The sequence below is a fragment of the Ornithorhynchus anatinus genome, chromosome 8, assembly GCF_004115215.2.
Source record: "Ornithorhynchus anatinus isolate Pmale09 chromosome 8, mOrnAna1.pri.v4, whole genome shotgun sequence".
NCBI classification, from domain to species: Eukaryota; Metazoa; Chordata; class Mammalia; order Monotremata; family Ornithorhynchidae; genus Ornithorhynchus; species Ornithorhynchus anatinus.
The window spans coordinates 68203699-68222450 of record NC_041735.1 but is presented as its reverse complement, the minus strand read 5'-3'; the positions used below and the strand labels follow the sequence as shown (position 1 = coordinate 68222450).

The 18752-nt window shown below is 55.4% G+C and overlaps 1 protein-coding gene across 1 annotated transcript in view; it reads left to right on the top strand.

Moving 5' to 3' along the window:
- The first annotated feature begins 331 nt into the window (after window positions 1-331).
- NXPH1 (neurexophilin 1) overlaps window positions 332-18752 on the top strand; it is a 168115-nt gene continuing 149694 nt past the window's right edge. Inside the window, 1 exon segment of the mRNA XM_029070232.2 lies at window positions 332-584. Coding sequence (XP_028926065.1) covers window positions 528-584 — 57 coding nt within the window. The 5' untranslated portion in view covers window positions 332-527.

Genomic DNA, 18752 nt, shown 5'->3' with positions numbered 1-18752 from the left:
GACACCCTCCCCTCCCCGCTGCTCCCACCCCAGGGGGAGGGAGGAAGGGGAGACCGGCCCGCCGCCCAACGCACCGCGCAGAGTGGCAGCAGCGCCCGGCGGAGAGAGAGAGAGAGAGCGAGCGGCAAAGAGAGGAGGAGCGGCGCGACGCGGACAGCGGAGCGCACCGCGGAGAGCCGGAGCGCGGCGTCCGAGCCCCCTCCTCCTCACCGGACCCGGCGCCCCTGGATTAACTCCATTTTTCCTGCTCTTCACCCTCTCCCCCCCCCACGACCCCCCCAAACCCTTCTCCCCCTCGAAAAAACGATTCCCCCCCCCCCCACCCGTCTTTCTCCCCCAGCTCCCGTCCTTCCCCGTCTCCAAGTGCCACTGTGGTCATGGGATCTATAATTTCATTTTTGTCTAGGCTGGAGAGGAGTCCGCTGGCTCTGTAAGGTGGATGTGGATGCCCGGGGGGCTTCTATGGTCCTGGGGGGACAGAGACTGAGCGGATCCCGGCGGGGAGGAAGTTTTTCCAGAGCGGGAGGATGCGGGGCGTCTGCTGCTGCCTCATCCTGCTCTTCCTGCAGCCCGCCGCTGACCCGGTGAGTGACCGGTCCTGGGGGGAGGGGGCTGCCGGAGATCCCCCCCCCCCTCCACCCCGGACGAGTCTTCCCCTTCGGAGCAACTTTGGAAAAAGGGGAAGGGGCGGCGGAGGGGCCGCGGCCCTCCCACCCGCCCCCATCCCGAGCTGTCAGTTGCGTGCGTTTTCTGCAGGCGGTCGGCGCCTCGCCGGTCTGGGCTTTATTCTGGGGAGGGGGGAGGCCGGTCCCGGGACTGTGGTCCGGCCGATGGGGGAGGGGGGTCTTCCGGGGTGCAAGAAGGGCGGGGAGACTTCTCGGGTGGGAAAATGGGTAGGGGGGAGGAAAAAAAAAAAGGGGGAGCCCTCGCCCGGTGATTTTGCAAGCAAGGGGCTTCTTCTTTTGGGGGGAGGGGGTGGGTGGGTCCCGAGTGGTGGTTGGGGACAAGGGGACGGAGGGGGTAACTTTCTCCCGATCTGATGGAGGCAGGGTCCCGCGATTGGGGGCGGGGGCGAGGGCGACGGGCCGGGCCGGACCCCCGCCCCCCGCCCCGGATTTTCTGTGGGCGGGGGCCGGGGGGGCATCCCGGGCGGTCGCCCCCCTCCCCAACGCCCAGAAATGACCGAGGCAGGGGTCGTGGCCGTCCTCGGAAGGGGGTCCTCGTCTCTGTCGGTGATGCTTGACTCCCCACCCCGATCTCCCGGGTCCCCGAGAATCCCGGTGGGGGCATCTGGGGTCCCTCTGCGGGGGGGAGGGGGCCGGGAAGGACCAGCCTCGGCGATTGCCCTTAGAGCGACCCCCGCCCCCGCCCCCCACCGGCCCGTGGTCCGAGCCCACCGGAGGCCAAGGACGGAAGGCGGGAGGGCCCGGGAGGAGGCCCCCGTCCTCCCCTTCGGGGGGGGGGGTCGCCCGGGCAGGAGGGGCGGGGGGAGGGGAGCGGGTGGCCCCCTCCCCAGTTGAGGCTGTGGGTCGGGGGTCGGGCAGCAGAGGGCGCCAGGCTCCGGCCTCCGGCCTCCAGCCTCCGGCCTCCGGCCTCCGGCCTCTCCTCGCCCCGGGACCCCTTTTCCAAGCCCAGCGCCGTCCGTCCCGGTGGCCCGGCCTGGGGCCTTCTGATTGCCCACTGCGAATGGCACACCGCGCCCCCTCTCACCACCCCCCGTGCCCCTTCTGCTGCCCCCTCGGTGCCCCCCCGGGCCCGGAGGACCAGGCCCCGCCGGCCGGAGACGTCCCCTGGACGAGGTGTCTCTCTCTCTCTCTCATTTGTCTCTTCCCTGTCCCCCTGCCAACACACGCCCTCCCACACACTCCCACAGACACAGAGATCCCCACACCCACTCACACCCACGGGGAGACTCTCACGCGCTCACACCCACAGAGATTCACGCGTCCTCAAGCACACTCACACACAGTCTCACGCTCAAACCCCCACTCGGGCGCGTCCACACACACACACGTAGACTCACACACCCTCCAACCCACCCAGGAGCCCACACAGACTCGCGGATGCTCAGACACACACAGACTCGCGCACACTCAGACGCACAAAGGCTCGCACACTCAATCACACCCGCACACACTCAAGCACCCATACACACTCGCACACAGGCGCACCCCCCACGCCCCCAGACTCACCCCCAGTCACCCGCGGGTGCGCACTCCCCCAGCACACAAACACCCCCCCCCCCCAAACACACAAACACACAACCCCCTCCCCACTACACACAAGCTTGGGTCTCGGCTAACGTCCGGAGCGGACCGAGTAGGGTCCTAAAGCGTCCGAGAGGGTGTGTGTGTTGTGTGTCCAACCCGATTTGCCCGTATCCCCCCTTCGCAGCGCTTTGCACAGTGCTCGGCACCTAGAAAGCGCTTTAACAGATTCCGTTCTCGTTCCCGGAGGAGGGGGGAGAGGGACGGGACCGCAGGAAGACAGTCCGAGGGGACCGAGACCCTTGACAGCAGAGCTTAGAGCTGAGGGTTTAGCGCCGGCTTCCGTCCGGCCGCGCCCGAATCCCCTTATAACGCGCCCGGGCATCCCCGATAACGCGACGGCCGCTCGGGGCCCGGGGAGGGATTTCGATAGCGCGAAAAATCACCCATCCGAAGCCGAAGTGAAATCGATAGGTTGGGGGGAGAAAATCGTAAATGCGTCTGTTGGCATAAGCGGGTTCCCCGTTTTCTTCCCGGATTTATTCTAATGCGCCGCTTTCCCAACAACAAGCGCATTAATTCTCCTTTAATTGTAAACTGGGAGCATTTGAAAACCATTCAGTGTGCAAATTATGCTGATTCAATTACCGTTTAGTTACAGACTTCATTACCTGGCTGCCTTTTAGCCGGCTCGGGGAAAGAGACAATTTTCCCCCCATTTCTCTTCCAACAATCCGGAATGCGAACAAAGCAAAGCTTTTCCCCGAGGCCACTTGGGAAGGGGCTGTTTGACTCCGCGACCCCCTCACTCCCCCCTGCCCCCCGATTTTAAATTCTGTTCTTTTGGGGAATTTGACTTCTCTGATGTTTTGAAACTTCAAATCCCTCCGTGGTCTCCCGCGCAGTCCCGGCCCTCAACCAGGGCCAAATTCTCACCACTTTTCCTAGTCCCGGGACCGCGTTTTCCAGGGTTAAAAATTTTTTTTTTTTTTTTTTGAGATTGGAGCCGGTCGGTCGCGCAGTACTCGAGTGGGATGAGAGAAGAGGTGGGGGAAGAGGTCCCGAGCCGAGGGGATGGAGGAGAGAGGCGGGAAAATCCATTTTGGGGATGGAAGGGAGCGGTGGGAAAATCTCGTTTGGGGATGGAAGGGAGCGGTGGGGAAATCTCGTTTGGGGATGGAAGGGAGCGGTGGGAAAATCTCTTTTGGGGTGCAGAATCGTTTCCTTTGCCTTGGGGAGATGCCGGGGTGGAGTTCGGGACACCCGGATCCTGGGTTCAGGTTCGGAGAGGGGAGGAACAGGAGAAGATGACCCGTTCAACCCGAAAGGTCCGGGAAAATTGGGGGGGAAGGGGCGTCTAGGTTGGTCTCAATAGAGAGATGGGGGGGCGCGGGGACTTGGCCGAAATCCACAGGAGTGGGTGACCCCCCTGCCCCTTCTCCATTCCGAGGCCTTGAGACCCCCCGCCCGCCTCCCACTGGGGAATGAATTGGTCGTGGGAGTTTAGAGCCGGGTCTGCTCTTGCGCCCTCCCAAACCCCGGCGAAGACCCCCCTGTCCTGGCTCGGAAAAGACGTATTTTTCATTCGATCGTATTGGCTGTGTGCGGAGCACTAGACTAAGCGCTCGGGAGAGACCAATACAGCCCGAAAGAGTGACCATCCCTGGCCACCAAGAGCTCACAGTCTTATTTTGGGGGCTCGTGACTTCTTGAGCCTCCCCCGCCCCAGGTGTTGGGATGAGGATTTTTTGGGGGGGGGGGTGGAGAGCCCCTCTTCCCTGGGGAGTCAGGCTGGACGAAGCGGTCCACGTCGAGGGGACCGGCTCTCTGGTGGAGGCCGGGGACGCCTGTGTCCCTCGGGCCCAGCATCTCCCACCTCCTCTCTCAACCCAGGAGGAGCGGGGCCTTTCTGAGGTGGGGGGCGAGGGGTCGGGGAGGAGGCCCGGCCCGGGTCCCAGACCCCCCACTCCTCAGGACGCCGTTCTGGGGCTCAGTTTGGGGGGGACGGTCCGAGGACGCGTGTCCTTCCACGCGGGAGTCGGACATTCGGCCGGCGCCGCTCTTCACCCGGGATTCAGCAAGGGGACGCCTTGACACAGAGAAAGAGAGAGGGAAGGAAAGAGACAGAGAAGAGGGGGAGAAAGAAAGAAAGGGAGAGAGGGGAAGAAAGGGAGAAAGAGAGAGGGAGAAAGCAGGAAAGACAGGAAGAAAGAAAGAGGGAAAAAGAGGGAGAGAAAGAGAGAGGGGGAGAGAGAAAAATGGAGAGAAAGAGGGAGGGGGAAAAGAGGGAGAGAAAGAGAAGAAGAGAGAGAAAGAGAGGGAGAAAGAGGGAAAAAGGGGAGAGAAAGGGGGGGAGAGACAGAGAAAGAGAAAGAGGGGAGGGAAAAAGAGAGAGAGAGAAAGAGCGGGGAAAGGACGGAGAGAAAGAGAGGAAGAAAGAGAGAGGGAGAAAGGGAGAGAAGAGAGAGGGAAAAAGGGGAGAGAAGGGGGGAGAGACAGAGAAAGGGAGAGAAAGAGAGGGAGAGGAAAAAGAGGGAGAGAAAGAGGGGAAAAGAGGGAGAGAGAGGGGAAAAGCGGGGGGGAGAGAGGGGAAAAGCGGGAGAGAAAGAGAGGGAGAAGGAAAAAGGTAGAGGGAGAAAGAGAGGGACAAAGAGAGGGAGATAAAGAGGGGAAAAAGAGGGAGAAAGAAAGAAAGGTGGAGGAGGGAGAAAGAGAAGGAGAGGGAGGGAGGGAGAGAGAGGGAGAAAGAGCGAGCGAGCCCATCGTGTGGTTGGGATTATCCAAGAAGTAGAAGTGGTAATAGTATTTATTGAGCGGCCGCCGATTCTAAGGGCTTCTCTGAGCCCCGGTGGAAAGTTTCCCTGCTCTCCGGCCTCCGAGGCCCCGTGGGCCCCCTTCCCTGCAGCGTCCCCGGAGATGGAGAGCCCCGAGGGAGAGGCAGGGGGCTGGCCTGGAAGGCCGCCCGCCGCCCCCCGCCCCGGGGAGGGACACCTCTCTCCTCCTGCAAGCGGACAGTCTCTCCATTTGCGGTGGGGGGCACGGGACGGAGAGAAAGACGACCCCCACGCCCTTTAGGCCGCGGCTTCCCTCCCGGCTCGGCCGGGTTCCCTTGGCCGGGAGGGCTGAGGGCTGGGAAATAGGTTGGTTATTCTATTTTATTTGTATTTATTTTTTATTTTTTGTATTGAGGTGCACATAGATGTCCTAGTTTGGCACGTGACGGGAGCTTTTTCTCTGCAGTCTGGAAATTGGACGGCATTGTCCGGTAATGACAACTGTCTACAATATTTTCAAAAGGGCATTTGGGTGATGAAAGCATTTGGGTATGGCTTTTTTTTCGCGTAAGCGATTTTCTGCTTCTGGTTCTTCTTGATTTCCCCCCTCCCCCCTCTCACACACGCACAAACACACATATACACCCCCCCCCCCCCTTTTCCTTGAGGATGGGGAAAAGGGAGAGACAGGGAATGGTGAAGGAGCTCGTGTGAATGCGGATGGGTGAGTTTGGATAAGCGAGTGTATGCAAGGCGGTGAGTTTGAGGGATGGGGGTGAGTTCACTCATTCGATCGTATCTGTTGAGCGCTTACTGTGTGCGGAGCAATGGACTAAACGCTTGGGAGAGGCCACTACAACAATAAACGGACACATTCCCTGCCCACAACGAGCTGGCAGTCTAGGGAGGGGGGAGGCGGACGTCGTTAGAAATAAACAGACGTTAAAGATAAATCAGTAAATGACCGATCTGCGTGGCTTAGTGGCAAGAGCCCCGGCTTGGGAGTCAGAGGACGTGGGTTCTAATCCCGACTCCGCCCCTTGTCTGCTGTGCGACCTTGGGCAAATCACTTCACTTCTCCGGGCCTGTTACCTCACCTGGAAAATGGGGATTAAGAGGGTGATCTACCCCAGCGCTTAGAACAGTGCCTGGCACATAGTCAGCGCTTAACAAGTGCCATCATTATTGTTATTATCGTTATTATTTTTCTCTGGGCCTCAGTGACCTCATCAGTAAAATGGGGATGAAGACGGTGAGCCCCACCGGGGACAACCTAATTATTTTGTACCTATCCCAGCTCAGAGAACAGTGCTTGGCACATACTAAGCCCTTAACAAATACCATCGTCATCATCATCATTATTATTGCCCCAACGCTCAGAACAGTGCTTGGTACATAGTAAGCTCTTAACAAATACGATTATCATTATTATTATTAAGTGGTGTGGGGCTGGGAGGGGGGATGAATAAAGGGAACAAGTCAGGCGACGCAGAAGGGAGGGGGAGCTGAGGAAAAGCGGGGCTTAGTCTGGGAAGGCCTCTTGGAGGAGGTGGGCTTTCAGTGAGGCTTTGAAGGTGGGGGACTGGGGGATTGTGTGGCGGCTTGGAGGGAGGGCGTGGGAAAGGGGTCGGTTTGTGGGTGTGGGTGAAGGGGAGAGATGAGAATTGAGCGAGTGGTTTGTCCGTGGATTTTCCCACCAATCAGCCGAGTAGCCGTGAGTGGAGCGGAGGCCGAGGGCGGGCGGGTGGCCCGTCTGCAGACCCTGAATATCGCCCCCCCCGACCCCCCCGCCCCACACAAAAAAAAAATACCGACGTTGGAATGAAGCCAAAACATGAGAATGCTCATTCTCCCCCTCCCCACTCCCAACCCCCCGTGACCCCCTCCCCCAGCTCGTGGCCCAGCCCCCAAGGCCCTCTGTGACCTCTTCCCCTCAGTCCCTTCGGTGACCCCGTCCCCAGCCCGAGGTCACCCCCCCAAGGCCTTCATGACCCTCCCTCTCAGCCCCCCACTGTGACCCCATCCCAGAGGGTGGCCCTGCCCCTCACCCCCCCCCGTGACCCCGCCCCAGCCCAAGGTCACTCCCCCCAAGGCCCTATCTGACCCCTCCCCTCGCCCCCCCACTGTGACCCCAACCCAGACCCTGGGCCCGCCCCTCACCTCCTCTCTGACCCCTCCCCCGCCCCCTCTGTGACCCCTCACCCCCCTCTGTGACCCTCCCCCAGCCCGAGGCCCCGCCCCAAAGTCCTCTTTGACCCCCCCCCCCCCACCTTCCCTCGTCCCGTTGCGTTCCGTTGCAGCGCGACCCCGACTCCCCTTGATCCCTTGACCCCCTTGACCCCCTTGACCCCCCGACCCCCTGACCCCCCGCCTCCCCTCCCGGCCGCTTCAAACCAGTTTTTATGTTTTTATGCATCCGCTTTGACGCGTCGTCGACTCCTCTGGCGGCCAAACGCCAAGGCTTTGGGCGGCCCTTCATCAAGAATAAAAAGGTTCCGCTTGTAGGGATGTCACTCCATTTATTGTGAAAAGTCGAATGAATTAGGTCTAATGAAAGCGCTCCCCAGATGACTATTACTAGCAATTTCCCCAGTTGGCTCTGACAGGCTGATAGGAGATGGAGAAAAGTGGGGAGGGGGAAGAAAAAGGGAACAAATTCTTCGCCGCCGTCTCTTCCGTCGTCCTCTCCCAGGCGCTTAGTACAGTCCTTCGCACACAGTAAGTGTTCAGTAAATGCGATGGAATAATAATGATGATGATGGTATTTGTTAAGTGTTTACTATGTGCCAGGTGCTGTTCTAAGCCCTGGGGTGGATACAAGGCAGTCTCTGTCTCACGTGGGGCTCAGAGTCTCAATCCCCATTTTACAGATGAGGGAACTGAGGCCCAGAGCAGTGAAGCGACTTGCCCGAGGTCACCCAGCAGATAAGTGGCGGAGCCGGGATTAGAACCCATGATCTTCTGACTCCCAGGCCCGGGCTCTAGCCACTACGCCATGCTGCTTCTTCAATAATGGCATCGGTTAAGCCCTTACTGTGTGTCAAACACTGTTCTGAGCGCTGGGGTAGATAGAAGGTAATGAAGTGGTCCCACATGGGGCTCACCCTCTAAATCCCCAATTTGCCGATGAGGTCAGTGAGGCACAGAGAAGCTGAGAGACTTGTCCAAGGTCACACAGCCGACAAGTGGCGGAACCAGGATTAGAACCCACGTCCTCTAACTCCCAAGCCCGGGCTCTTGCCACTAAGCCATGAATGAACGAATGCTTGCGTGGGGTTGCGAGTCAGAGAGGCCTGGACTGGAGACTCCTGGCTAGGTTGGGGCGGGTAGCAAAGGAAAACTTTGAACCCTGTATAGATGTGTCATTTTATTTATTTACTTTGATGTCTGTTGACTTCTATCGATGCCTGTCTACTCCTCCTCTAGACGGTGAGCTCGTTCTAGGCAGGGAGTGTCAATCTTTGGTGCTGTGGTGTACTTTCCCAAGCGTTTAGTACAGTGCACACGGTAATAATAATGATGATGGTATCTGTTAAGCGCTTACTATACGCCAAGCACTGTTGTAAGCGTTGGGGGTGGGGGGGCGATACAAGGTAATGAGGTTGTCCCACGTGGGGCTGACGGTCTCCATCCCCATTTTCCAGCTGAGGTAACTGAGGCCCAGAGAAGTGAAGTGACTCGCCTAAAGTCACACAGCTGACAAGTGATGGAGTCGGGATTAGAACCCATGACGTCTAGACTCCTCTCTTTCCACCGAGTCCCGGTGCTTCCCTAAGCGCTCAGCAAATACGATGGAATGACTGAATCCTCTCTGGAAAGTGGCTCCGGTGCTGGAGGAGGAAGAGGAGAGGGGGGAACAGGGCCTTGGTTGATGAAGGAAGAGGGGTGGAGGTATCGGGCTTTGGAGGAGGAGGAAGGACAGGGGTGATGGGGGTTGGGAGGAAGAGGGGTCTGGGTTCTTGCCGGTCGTTGCATCCCCTCCCACCCCCCAGGCCAAGCAAAAGCACAGCCCCCTTCTGATGCTCGAAACCCCCTTTTCCATCCTCACCCCCTCTGCATCCTCCCGTGAACAGATACGGACCCTTGCTCCCTCTGACCTGGAATAATAATCCCTAATAATAATTATGGAGCGCTCACCTTGTGCAGAACACTGTACTAAGCGCTCGGAAAGTACGCTTCGGCAACAGAGACCATCCCTGCCCACAGCGGGCTCGCTGTCTAGAAGGGGGGAGACAGACATCAGAGCAAGGAAAGAAGCATCAATGATAGTAATAATAATAATGTTGGTGTTCGTTAAGCGCTTACTCTGTGCCAGGCACTGTTCTAAGCGCTGGGGGAGGTACAAGGTGATCGGGTTGTCCCACGTAGGGCTCCCAGTCTTCATCCCCATTTTCCAGATGAGGTCACTGAGGCACAGAGAAGTGAAGTGACTTGCCCAAGGTCGCACAGCTGACAAGCGGCGGAGGCGGGATTCGAACCCGTGACCTCTGACTCCCAAGCCCGGGCTCGTTCCACTGAGCCACGCCGAATACGGTCTCCGTTAAGCGCTTACTAGGTGCCAGGCACTGTTCTAAGCGCCGGGGTAGACGCGAGATGATGGGGTCCCTGTCCCACCCGGGGCTCACCGTCTTCAGCCCCGTTTTCCAGATGAGGGAACTGAGGCCCAGAGAAGCGAAGCGACTCGGTCACCCAGCAGACCAAAAGTGGCAGAGCCGGGATTTAGAACCCATGACCTTCCGATTCCCAGACCCGACCTCTATCCGCTAAAGCCACGCTGCTTCTCCGGGAGAACTGCACTTCCCAAGCGCTCAGTCCAGTGCTCTGCACACAGTGGGCGCTCGAATAGAGACGATTGAACGAATGAAGCAGCCCCAAATCTAGTTAAATATTCCGCTTCTTCGGAGAGCCAGCATTTTGCAGCGCGAGTGGTTTTTCCTTTCTTCCCAGGGTAAGGCGGAGAAACAGAGAGGGTTTTCTTAGAAAGAGGAGCACGGGACTTCCCCTGGGGAGCCGAATATCCTTCCTTCCTCCTCTTCGACCCTCCCTCGTCCTTAGCCCCTCCATCCCCCTGACTAATACTGACCTGTCCGAGAGTCCAGCGGTCAGCGCCGACGGCCATTTCGTCTCTACCGAAAAATCAGGTCGCTGCACGGGTGCAACCGTCGGGGGATTTTTTTGGGGGGGGGGGGAGAGGGAAGCGCAGAGAAAAAGGGCAAGAGAAAGAAGAGCCACCCCTCGTCCTTATCCCTTTGACCCCCCCAGGCGATTTTTAGAGCATCAGGCCCAGGTCAGGGCAGCGGTGTGGGCAAGCCGAGGCCTTCACCCATTCATTCAATCGAAGTTATTGAGCGCTTACTGCGTGCAGAGCACTGGACTAAGCGCCTGGGAAGCACAATCTTGACTCTATTTATTGCCATCGTTCCCGTCCGTCCGTCTCCCCCGATTAGACCGTGCGCCCGTCAAACGGCAGGGACCGTCTCTATCCGTTGCCGACTTGTTCATCCCAAGCGCTTAGTACAGTGCTCCGCACATAGACTACTGAATGAATCGAATGAATGAACAATTGGGTCTAGAAAGGGGAGGCAGACGACAAGACAAAACAAGTAGACAGGCAATCGGGGATCCAACCCTGATTCTCTATCGGGAATAATAATAATAATAATAATAATAATGATGATGATGATGATGGTAGTCGTTAAGCGCTTACTAGGTGCCAGGCACTCTACTGAGCGCTGGGGGGGATACAAGCAAATCGTGTTGGACACGGTCCCTGTCCCAGGCGGGGCTCAGGGTCTTCATCCCCCTTTTACAGATGAGGTCACTAAGCCCAGAGAAGCGATTTGGCCAAGGTCTCCCAGCAGATAAGAGGCGGGATTAGAACCCACGACCTTGTGACTGCCAGGCGAACCGAGGGAGGTTCAGACCCGAGGGCACCCGCCAAGGCCAGTCCCTGGGGCCTTTGCTGGTTGAGTCTCCCCGGGCCTCCGTCTCTCCTGTCTCCTGGCCCACAACGCCCTCCCTTCTCAACACCCCCCAGACAACTCCTCTCCCCCCCCCAAAGCCTAATGGAAGGGCCGCCTCCTCCAAGAAGCCTTCCCTGCCTGCTCCCTCCTCTCCCTTCCGCGCCGCCCTGACTCGCTCCTTCATTCATCCTCCCTCCCAGGCCCCCCGGCCCATATGTATCGATCTCTAATATCTGTCCTTTATTGATTTCTATTAATGCCGCCCTCCCCCTCTCGACTCTCTCTGTTGTTCCACCGCCCTCTCCCAAGCGCTTAGTCCAGTGCTTCGCAGCAAGGTCAGCGCTCAAGGCAGACGATGGGATGAATGAAGGAAAGAAGGAAGGAGTGAATGAGTCACTCCAAAGCTTCTCTGTGTTTTCCCAGCTTTTCTTCCCCCACGGTCCTCGCCCCGGGGGTTGTGTATGTGTGTGCGTGTAACCCACTCACATTTGGGTGAGGGCCAGGTGTGTGTGTAGGTAGGCGTATTACACACACACACACACACACACACACCAGGGCGGGGGCTGTGTGTGTGTGCAGGTAGGAGTATTGCATGCACACACTCCTGGGCGAGGGCCGTGTGTGTGTATATGTGTGTATGTAGGAGTATTACACATACACCCACCCACCTGGGTGACGGCTGTGTGTGTCCGTGTGTGTCTGTGTGTAGGTAGGAGCATTACACACACACCCACACCCACACCTGGGCTCGGGCCGTGCGTGTGTGGGTGTGTAGGTAGGAGCATTACACATACACCCACTCATCTGGGGGAGGGCCGTGTGTGTGTGTGTATAGGTAGGAGCATTACACACCCACCCACCTGGGGGAGGGCCGTGTGTGTGTATGTGTGTAGATCGGAGCATTACACACACACACACACACACCTGGGGGAGGGCCGTGTGTGTATGGGTGGGTGTAGGTAGGTAGGAGCATTACACACACACACACACACACACACATCTGGGTGAGGGCCGTGTGTGTGTGTGTGTGTGTATGTAGGTAGGAGCATTACACCCACTCACCTGGGTGAGGGCCGTGTGTGTGTGTAGATAGGAGCATTACACACACACACACACACACCCCTGGGGGAGGGCCGTGTGTGTGTGTGTGTAGGGAGGAGACACACACACACACACTCCCGCCCCCCCCACTCCCACGACCCCTCTGGGACCGCGGATCAGCGCCCCCTCCCGGCCGACCGCCGCAGCACCGCGGACAGCGCCCCCGGCCTCCCCTTAAAGCCGCGGACAGCGCCCCCTCCCGGCCAACCCCGGCAGCACCGCGGACAGCGCCCCCTCCCGGCCAACCCCGGCAGCACCGCGGACGGCGCGCGCCCCCATCCCCGGACAGCGCCCCCTGGGGGCCCCCTGCAGCCCCGCACACGGCGCCCTCGCCCTCCCCGGAATAGGGCGGACAGCGCCCCCCGGCGGACGGGGATTGGCTCCAACCCAATTTGCTTTCACCCACCCCAGCACCTCGTACAGTACCTGGCACGTAGTGAGTGCTTAAAAAATATCACAGTTCTTCCCCTTCTAGACTGTGAGCCCGTTGAGGGGACTGGGGGGGGGGGGACTGTCTCTATTTGTTGCTGAACTGTACTTTCCAAGATCTTAGGCCAGTGCTCTGCACACAGTAAGCACTCAATAAGAGACAGTAAGCACTCAATAAATATGATTGAATGAATGAATGAATGAATAAAGGAGAGCTAGATGCCCGGACCCTTAATACTTAGGGTTAATACAGAGAAGTCACTTAACTTCTCTGTGCCTCAGTTACCTCATCTGTAAAATGGGGATGAACTGTGAGCCTCACGTGGGACAACCCGATGACCCTGTATCTACCCCAGCGCTTAGAACAGTGCTCTGCACATAGTAAGTGCTTAACAAATACCAACGTTATTATTATTATTAATAATAATAATAATAATAGTATCTGTGAAGTGCTTACTTTGTGACAGGCACTGTTCTAAGAGCTGGGGGGTGGATACAAGTCAGTGGGGCTCCCAATCTCCAACCCCTTTTTACAAGATGAGGGATCTGAGGCCCAGAGAAGTGAAGTGACTCCCCCAAGGTCACACAGCAGACAAGTGGCGGAGCCGGGTTTAGAACCCGTGACCTTCTGACTCGCCGGCCTAGGCTCTAGCCACTAGGCCAGGACCTTTCTCTCCCCACTCCCCCTTCCTTCTTTTTTTTCAAATGGTATTTCTTTCAATTCATTTAATTTCATTCAATTCATTCACTAAGCACTTGGAAAAGTACAATACAACCATAAACAGGGACATCTTCTGCCCACAAGCCCCCACAGTCTCGAGAATAACTATAGTTAAGCGCTTACTATGTGGCAGGTACCGTACTAAGCGCTGGCGTAGACACAAGCAAATCGGGATGGACGCAGGCCGTGTCTCATGTGGGGCTCGCAGTTTCAATCCCCATTTTAGAGACGAGGGAACTGAGGCCCAGTGAAGTGGAGCGACTCGGCCAAGGTCAACACAGCAGACAAGGGGGGGAGCCGGGATTAGAACCCGTGACCTTCTGACTCCCAGGCCTGGGCTCTACCCACTAGGGCACGCTGCTTCAGGAAGCTAATGCTCAGGTGATCCCTGGTCCCAGCTTTGTCAAAGGGTAAAAACTCAAAATTGGAGAAATTCCAGAGAGACCTAGTGGGAGAAAAGCAGTGTAGCCTAGTGGGAAGAGCCCGGCCTCTTATCCCTGCTGCCACTTGCCTGTAGTTCATTCATTAATTCATTCAATCATATTTATTGAGCGCTTACTGTGTGCAGAGCTCTGTATTAAGCTCTTGGGAAAGTACGATACAACAATAAACGGTGACATTCCCTGCCCACAACGAGCTCACAGTCTTGGGGGGCAGAAATCCTTGTTGTTGAATTTTGAGCATTTTTTTTTAATGGTATTTGTTAAACATTTACTGTGTGCCAGGCACTGTTCTAAGCGCTGGGGTAGATACAAGCTAATCAGGTTGGACACAGTCCATGTCCCACATGGGGCTCACAGGCTTCATCCTCATTTTCCTTAATCCTTAATTTTCCTTAATCCTTATATTTTCCTTAATCTTGATCTTAATCCTGGCTCCTCCGCTTGTCTGCTTTCTGACCTCGGGCCAGTCACTTCACTTCTCCGGGCCTCAGTTCCCTCATCTGGAAAATGGGGATGGAGACTGTGAGCCCCACGTGGGACCACCCGATTACCTTCTATCGATCGCAGCGCTTAGAACAGTGATTGGCACGTAGTAAGCGCCGAACAAATATCGTCATTGCCATTACTTTATGGTTGGAGGGGTGAAAGCCCAGTGGGTTTTGACGGGGTGAGTGAAGGCCAAGCGGCGTCTGACGGAGTGAGGGCAAGGTGATGTCTGACGGAGTCGCTGTCTTACCGAAAGCCCATCTCCTCCTAGAGGCCTTCCCAGACTAAGCCTTACTTTTCCTCATCTCCCACTCCCTTCTGCGTCGCCCTGACTTACTCTTCCCCCCTCCCAGCCCCACAGCACTTTTATATATATATATATTTATGCATATTGATTCACTTATACTTATTTATTTAGATATATATATATGCATTTATCTGTCATTTTATTTATTAGTATTGCCGTCTATTCATATTGATGTCGGTCTCCCCGCCTCTAGACTGTGAGGTCGTTGTGCCGAGGGATTGGTCACTCTCTTTTGTTGTGTTGTACTTTCCCAAGCGCTTAGAGAAGCAGCGTGGCTCAGTGGAAAGAGCCCGGGCTTGGGAGTCAGAGGTCATGGGTTTGAATCCCGGCTCCTCCACTTGTCAGCTGGGTGACTGTGGGCGAGTCACTTCACTTCTCTGGGCCTCAGTGACCTCATCTGTAAAATGGGGATGAACTGTGAGCCTCATGTGGGACAGCCCTGTATCTACCTCGGCGCTTAGAACAGTGCTCTGCACATAGCAGGCGCTTAACAAATACCAACATTATTATTATTAGTACAGTGCTCTGCACTCAGTGAGTGTTTAATAAATATGATTGAATGAATGAATGCATGAGGGCCCGTTGTTGTCTGTCAGGGCGGGTGAGGGCCCAGAGAGGTCTCCTTCTTGTCAAAGTGTCAGGAGGATTCCGTTCTGTCCCCGAGAAACCCCTCAATTCACCCTCACCGTTGCAATCGGCTTGTTTTCCCCCTTAATTTAATTTTAACGATGGTATTTGTTGAGCCCTTACGATGTGCCAAGCACTGTTCTGAACGCTGGGGGAGATACAAGGTAATCAGGTCGTCCCCACGTGGGGCTCACAGTCTCCATCCCCATCTTCCAGATGAGGTAACTGAGGCCCAGAGAAGTGAAGTGACTGGCCCAGAGTCACACAGCTGGCAAGCGGCGGAACCGGGATTAGAACCCACGGCCTCTGACTCCCAAGCCCGGGCTCTTGCCACTGAGCCAGGCTAATCTCTCCGAACGCTCCTCAAACCTTCTAACACCCCTTCCTTCCCCCTTCCACACCCCTAGCTTTTCCTCTCGTGTTCTGGGGAGCTAAGATACCCCTCTCCACGACCCGACCCAGTGGAATCACGCTCTCTAAGTGCCCCGCTGGGATCCCGTCCGGGCCTAAGCAATCCAGCGAGCCCCTCTCCCTCTCTGCTTATTAGAGAACATTCAGACTTCTCTGAAATGCCTTCCACACTGGAGTCCTAATTACCCGCAAGCGGAAGAACCGTGGCTTGATTTAGGAGCCTTCCGCAGCTGTACCAGAAGACAGGCAAAGCCACACACCCTCGGTGGCCCGGAGGGAAAGCCCGAGAGCCGGGCACGGATGGCAGGCTTGTCCATTCACTCATTCGTTCATTCAGTCGTATTCATTGAGCGCTTACTGTGTGTATAGCACTGTACTAAGCGCTTGGGAGAGTAATACGATAATAAACGGACACGTTCCCTGCCTACGCTTTTCCTTACAGACTAGAGGAGGAGATGAATAAGGGCGGAGGGGGGGGGGGTGAGGCTCCAGCCTGATTTCGCTCCTCTAAATGTCCACCTTCTCACTGTCGCTCCATCTCTTCTACCTCACCACCGAGCCCTGGCCCACGTCCCTCCTCTGGCCCGGAACGCCCTCCCTCCTCAGATCCCGCAGACGATCGCTCTTCCCCGCTTCAAAGCCTTATGGAAGGCCCATCTCCTCCAAGAAGCCTTCCCTGACTAAGCTCTCTTCTTCTCCCACTCCCCTCTGCATCTCCCTGATTTATTTCCTTTATTCATTCCCCCCTCCCGGCCCCACCACACTTATGTCCATATCTGTCACTTATTGCCTCGTATTACCATCTCCCCCTCTGGACTGTAAGTTCATCGTGGGCGGGGACTTTGTTTATTGTTGAATTGGACTCTCCCGAGCACTTAGCCCAGTGCTGTGCACACAGTAAGCACGCAATAAATACAATTGAATAAATGAAAGAATGAACAATGACTCTCCCCACCTTTCAGAGCCGTATCGGAGGCCCATCCCCTCCAAGAGGCCTTCCCTGATTGCACCCTCCTTTCCTCTTCTCCCGCTCCCTTCTGCGTCGCCCTGACTCCTTCCCTTTCTTCATCCCCCTCCCGGCCCCGCAGCTCTCATGCCCAGATCTGTCATTTATTGATTTCTATTCATGTCTGCCTTTCCTCTGGCTCCTTATGAGCAAGCAATGGGTCTGTTATTGTTGTATTGGACTTTCCCAAGTGCTTAGTACAGTGCTCCGCACATAGTAAGCGCTCGATAAATACGACTGAACAAAAGAATGAATGCATGAATGACTGAATCCAGGCAGCACTGGGAGTTGATGGGTTTCTAAGGCTGGAGGCCAGAGCTGTTGTCTCCCTGGGGATGAAACAGTGAGAAGCAACGTGGCTTAGTGGTAAGAGCCCGGGCTTGGGAGTCAGAGGACGTGGGTTCTAATCCCGGCTCCGCCACTTGTCTGCTGTGTGAGCTTGGGCAAGCCACTTCACTTCTCCTTGCCTCAGTTCCCTCATCTGTAAAATGGGGATGACGACTGGGAGCCCCATGTAGGAAACCCTGATTACCATGTATTTGTGCTTAGAACAGTGCTTGGCACATAGTAAGCGCTTAACAAATGCCATCATTAGTATTATTATTATGAATAGTCTCTGAAGTGCATTCATGGGCCGAGTTGGTGTTTGGTATGTGTCACGACCCGGCTCGCCCTCCGAGGCCCCCCCCCCCCCGCCCATCTCCTCACTGCGACCCCCTTCTTGGCACCCGAAGATCAGGGCAGAAATGGTAGCATAGTGTAGTGGCGGGAGTCGGTCTTGGAAGTCAGAAGGTCATGGGTTCTAATCCCTGCTCCGCCACTTGTCATCTGTGTGACCTCGTGCTAGTCCCTTCACTTCTCTGTGCCTCAGTTACTCATCTGGAAAATGGGGATGGAGACTGTGAGCCCCATGGGGGACAGGGACTGTGTCTGACCCGATTTGGTTGTATCCACTTCAGCGCTTAGTACAGTGCCTGGCATATAGTAACCGCTTAACAAATGCCACAATTATTATTGTATATAGTACCAGCTGTGATGTAATGCAGAAAGCTATTCCAGCTCACTGTGGTCAGGGAATGTCACTGTTTATTGTTGTATTGTACTTTCCCAAGTGCTTAGTACAGTGTTCTGCATACAGTAGGCTCTCAGTAAATTCAGTTGACTGACTGTAAGCTCCTCGAAAGCGGGGATCATACCGACAAATTCTGTCGTACTCTTTTTTTTCTTTATAACGGCGTCTGTAAAGCATCTTCCATGTGCCGGGCACTTTACTAAGCAGTGGGGTAGGTAAACGATAATCAGCCACATGGGGCTCACGGTCTTCATCCCCATTTTCCAGATGTGTAACTGAGGCCCGGAGAAGTGAAGTAACTTGCCCGAGGTCACATGGAGGACAAGTGGTAGAGGCGGGATTAGAACTCAGTTGCCTGATTCTCAAGCCCAGGCTCTTTCTGTTAGGACACACTGCTACTGGGGCAAGCGCTTCGTACAGTGCTCTTTACATAGTAGACTGTCAGCTCCTTCAGGGCAGGGATCGTGTCTACTTACTCTCTTGTTCTCTCCCAAGCACTTAGTACAGTGCTCTGCACAAAGTAGACCATAAATTCCTTGAAGGTAGGGATCGTATCAACTCACTCTATTGGATTTTCCCAAGGGCTAAGTCACAGTGCTCTGCACAAGGTAGATGGTAAACTCCTTGATGGCAGGGATTGAGTTCATTAACTCTTCAGGGATTGAGTTCACTAACTCTTTCTTTTTCTTCCTTTTTCTCTCTTTCTTCCTTCCTTTCTCTCCCTTTCTTCCTTTCTCTCTCCCTTCCTTTCTTCTTTCTTTTCTTTTTCTCTCTCCCATCCTCTTCCTTTCCTTTCCTTTCCTTTCCTTTCCTTTCCTTTCCTTTCCTTTCCTTTCCTTTCCTTTCCTTTCCTTTCCTTTCCTTTCCTGTCCTTTCCTGTCCTTTCCTGTCCTTTCCTGTCCTTTCCTGTCCTTTCTTTCTTTCTTTCTTTCTTTCTTTCTTTCTTTCTTTCTTTCTTTCTTTCTTTCTTTCTTTCTTTCTTTCTTTCTTTCTTTCTCTCTCTCTCTCTCTTTCTTTCTTTCTTTCTTTCTTTCTTTCTTTCTTTCTTTCTTTCTTTCTTTCTTTCTTTCTTTCTTTTCTTTCTTTTCTTTCTTTTCTTTCTTTTCTTTCTTTCTTTCTTTCTTTCTTTCTTTCTTTCTTTCTTTCTTTCTTTCTTTCTTTCTTTCTTTCTTTCTTTCTTTCTTTCTTTCTTTCTTTCTTTCTTC